At 38.1% G+C, this 2,261-nt stretch overlaps 1 protein-coding gene across 1 annotated transcript in view; it reads right to left on the bottom strand.

The window, feature by feature from the left end:
• Nucleotides 1–1,101: 1,101 nt before the first annotated feature.
• The window catches only part of EMH_0075550 (DNA polymerase epsilon catalytic subunit, putative), a gene marked incomplete at both ends in the record, with an annotated part of 2,499 nt that continues 1,339 nt past the window's right edge, over nt 1,102–2,261 (bottom strand). The window contains 2 exons of the mRNA XM_013499612.1: nt 1,102–1,428; nt 2,103–2,121. Coding sequence (XP_013355066.1) covers nt 1,102–1,428; nt 2,103–2,121 — 346 coding nt within the window. The remainder of the gene's footprint in view (nt 1,429–2,102; nt 2,122–2,261) is intronic.

Here is a 2,261-nt window from a genome sequence, read left to right as displayed (position 1 = left end):
CCCTAAACCCTAAACCCTAAACCCTAAACCCTAAACCCTAGACCCTAAACCCTAGACCCTAAACCCTAGAGACTGAAGCTTCCCCCTTCAAGCATATCAATATGAATAGGTAGAGTATTTAGGGTTTAGGGTTTAGGGTTTATATAGCTGGGGTTTAGGGTTTATATTAGCTAGGGTTTAGGGTTTAGTGTTGCTGGTTCTTGTTATATTATTAAACCCTCAAATATAAGGGTTTACGATGATATTCATTTTTCTTCTAGGGTTTAGGGTTTAGGGTTTATGGTTTCCATAGATGTCTGTATTCTCTCTGTGTTGTTTTCCTTGTTTAGGATATAGGGTTTACTGAGTTAAGGGTTTACTGTGTTTAGGGTTTAGGTTTTTTAAGGGTTTAGGGTTTTTCAGGGTTAAGGGGTTTTAGGGTTTAGGGTTTTTTAGGGTTTGGGGTTTACGGTTTAGGGTTTTCTAGGGTTTAGGGTTTAGGGTTTCTCAGGGGTTAGGGATTTCTAGGGAATTTTAGTGCTTAGGGTTTACGGTTTAGGGTTTTCTAGGGTTTATGGCTTCCTAGGGTTTAGGGTTTTCTAGGGTTTAGGGTTTATTTTTTTCTAAGGTTTATGCTTTTCTAGGGTTAAGGGTTTTCTAGGGTTTACCGTTTATGTTTTTCAAGGGTCTATGTTTTTCTAGGGTTTATGTTTTTCTAGGGTTTAGGGTTTAAGTTTTTTCTAGGGTTTATGTTTTTCTATTGTTTAGGGTTTAGTGTTTTCTATTGTTTAGGGTTTATGTTTTTCTAGGGTTTAGGGTTTTCTAGGGTTTATGTTTTTCTAGGGTTTAGGGTTTATGTTTTTCTAGGGTTTTCTATGGTTTAGGGTTTTCTAGGGTTTAGGGTTTAAGTTTTTATAGGGTTTATGTTTTTCTAGGGTTTAGGGTTTTCAAGGGTTTATGTTTTTTTTTCTAGGGTTTAGGGTTTTCTAGGGTTTAGGGTTTTCTAGGGTTTAGGGTTTTCTAGGGTTTACGTTTCCTTCGAAGATGCCAGCAGCTTTTTGATGAAAAGAAGCAAAAATAGCGTTTTTGTGTTTTTTATAAAAACCCTCAAAAACTGAAATTTCAAATAAATTTAATTGTTTTAAACCCCGCGGTAAAACATAACGACCCTGGAGAGGTTTTATACGAATACTGCTGCTGCTGCTGCTGCTGCTGCTGCTGCTGCTGCTGCTGCTGCTGCTGCTGTCTTTGCTGCTGCTGTCGTTGCTGCTGTCGTTGCTGCTGCTGCTGGCGGCGTTGCTGCTGCTGGCGTTTTTGGTGCTGCTGCTGCTGCTGCTGGCGTTCTTGCTGCTGCTGCTGCTGCTGCTGCTGCTGCTGCTGCTGCTGGTGCTGCTGCTGCTGCTGCTGCTGCTGCTGCAGTGTATGGTGGTGGTGTTTAGTGGGGTTGTGCTGTTAACATAAAACTGCCGGAAAATATTAAAAGGAAGAAAATAAAAACAAACAGAAGAAGGCGTCGTCACTCGCATCAAGTGTAAACCCTCGTCCTATACACACAACACAAACCCTAAACCCTAAACCCTAAACCCTAAACCCTAAACCCTAAACCCTAAACCCTAAACCCTATACACACACCACAAAACCTAAACCCTAAACCCTAAACCCTAAACCGTAAACCCTAAACCCTAAACCCTAAACCCTATACACACACCGCAAACCCTAAACCCTAAACCCTAAAGCCTAAATATAGGCCCTCGTCCTATACACACACCACAAACCCTAAACCCTAAACCCTAAACCCTAAATATAAATAATGCAAAAGAACTAAAACAACAAAATAAAAAAAAACAAAAAACAAAACAAACACAAAACCAAAACAAAAAGCAGAAAAAAATAAATAAAAATAAAAATAAAAATAAAAATAAAAATAAAAAAAATAAATACCTGTGTATTGAGTCGATGGAAATCCAATATCTCCCATCTCTCCGTCAGCAACAAACCTAAACCCTTTTTATTTATTTTTGTTTTTTTTAATATTAAATTAATTAATTTATCTTCTGGCGTAGATAAAGAAAATAAAGAAGAAGAAAAAACACAAAGAGAAGAGCTTTTATATAAACCCTCACGAGCCAGCATACGCAACTCCTGAACGCACAAACCCTAAACCCTAAACCCTAAACCCTAAACCCTAAACCCTAAACCCTAAATTTATAAAAAGGAAGAAGTAAAGGGTTTGTTTATTTTGGTGTATTTATTGCATAAGTAAGCGTTTTTGTGATTATGCT

Source organism: Eimeria mitis, genomic scaffold (assembly GCF_000499745.2).
Source record: "Eimeria mitis Houghton genomic scaffold, Emh_scaff4490, whole genome shotgun sequence".
Taxonomy (NCBI): Eukaryota; Apicomplexa; class Conoidasida; order Eucoccidiorida; family Eimeriidae; genus Eimeria; species Eimeria mitis.
The sequence above is the reverse complement of the archived record's forward strand: the minus strand, read 5'-3'. Positions and strand labels throughout refer to the sequence as shown.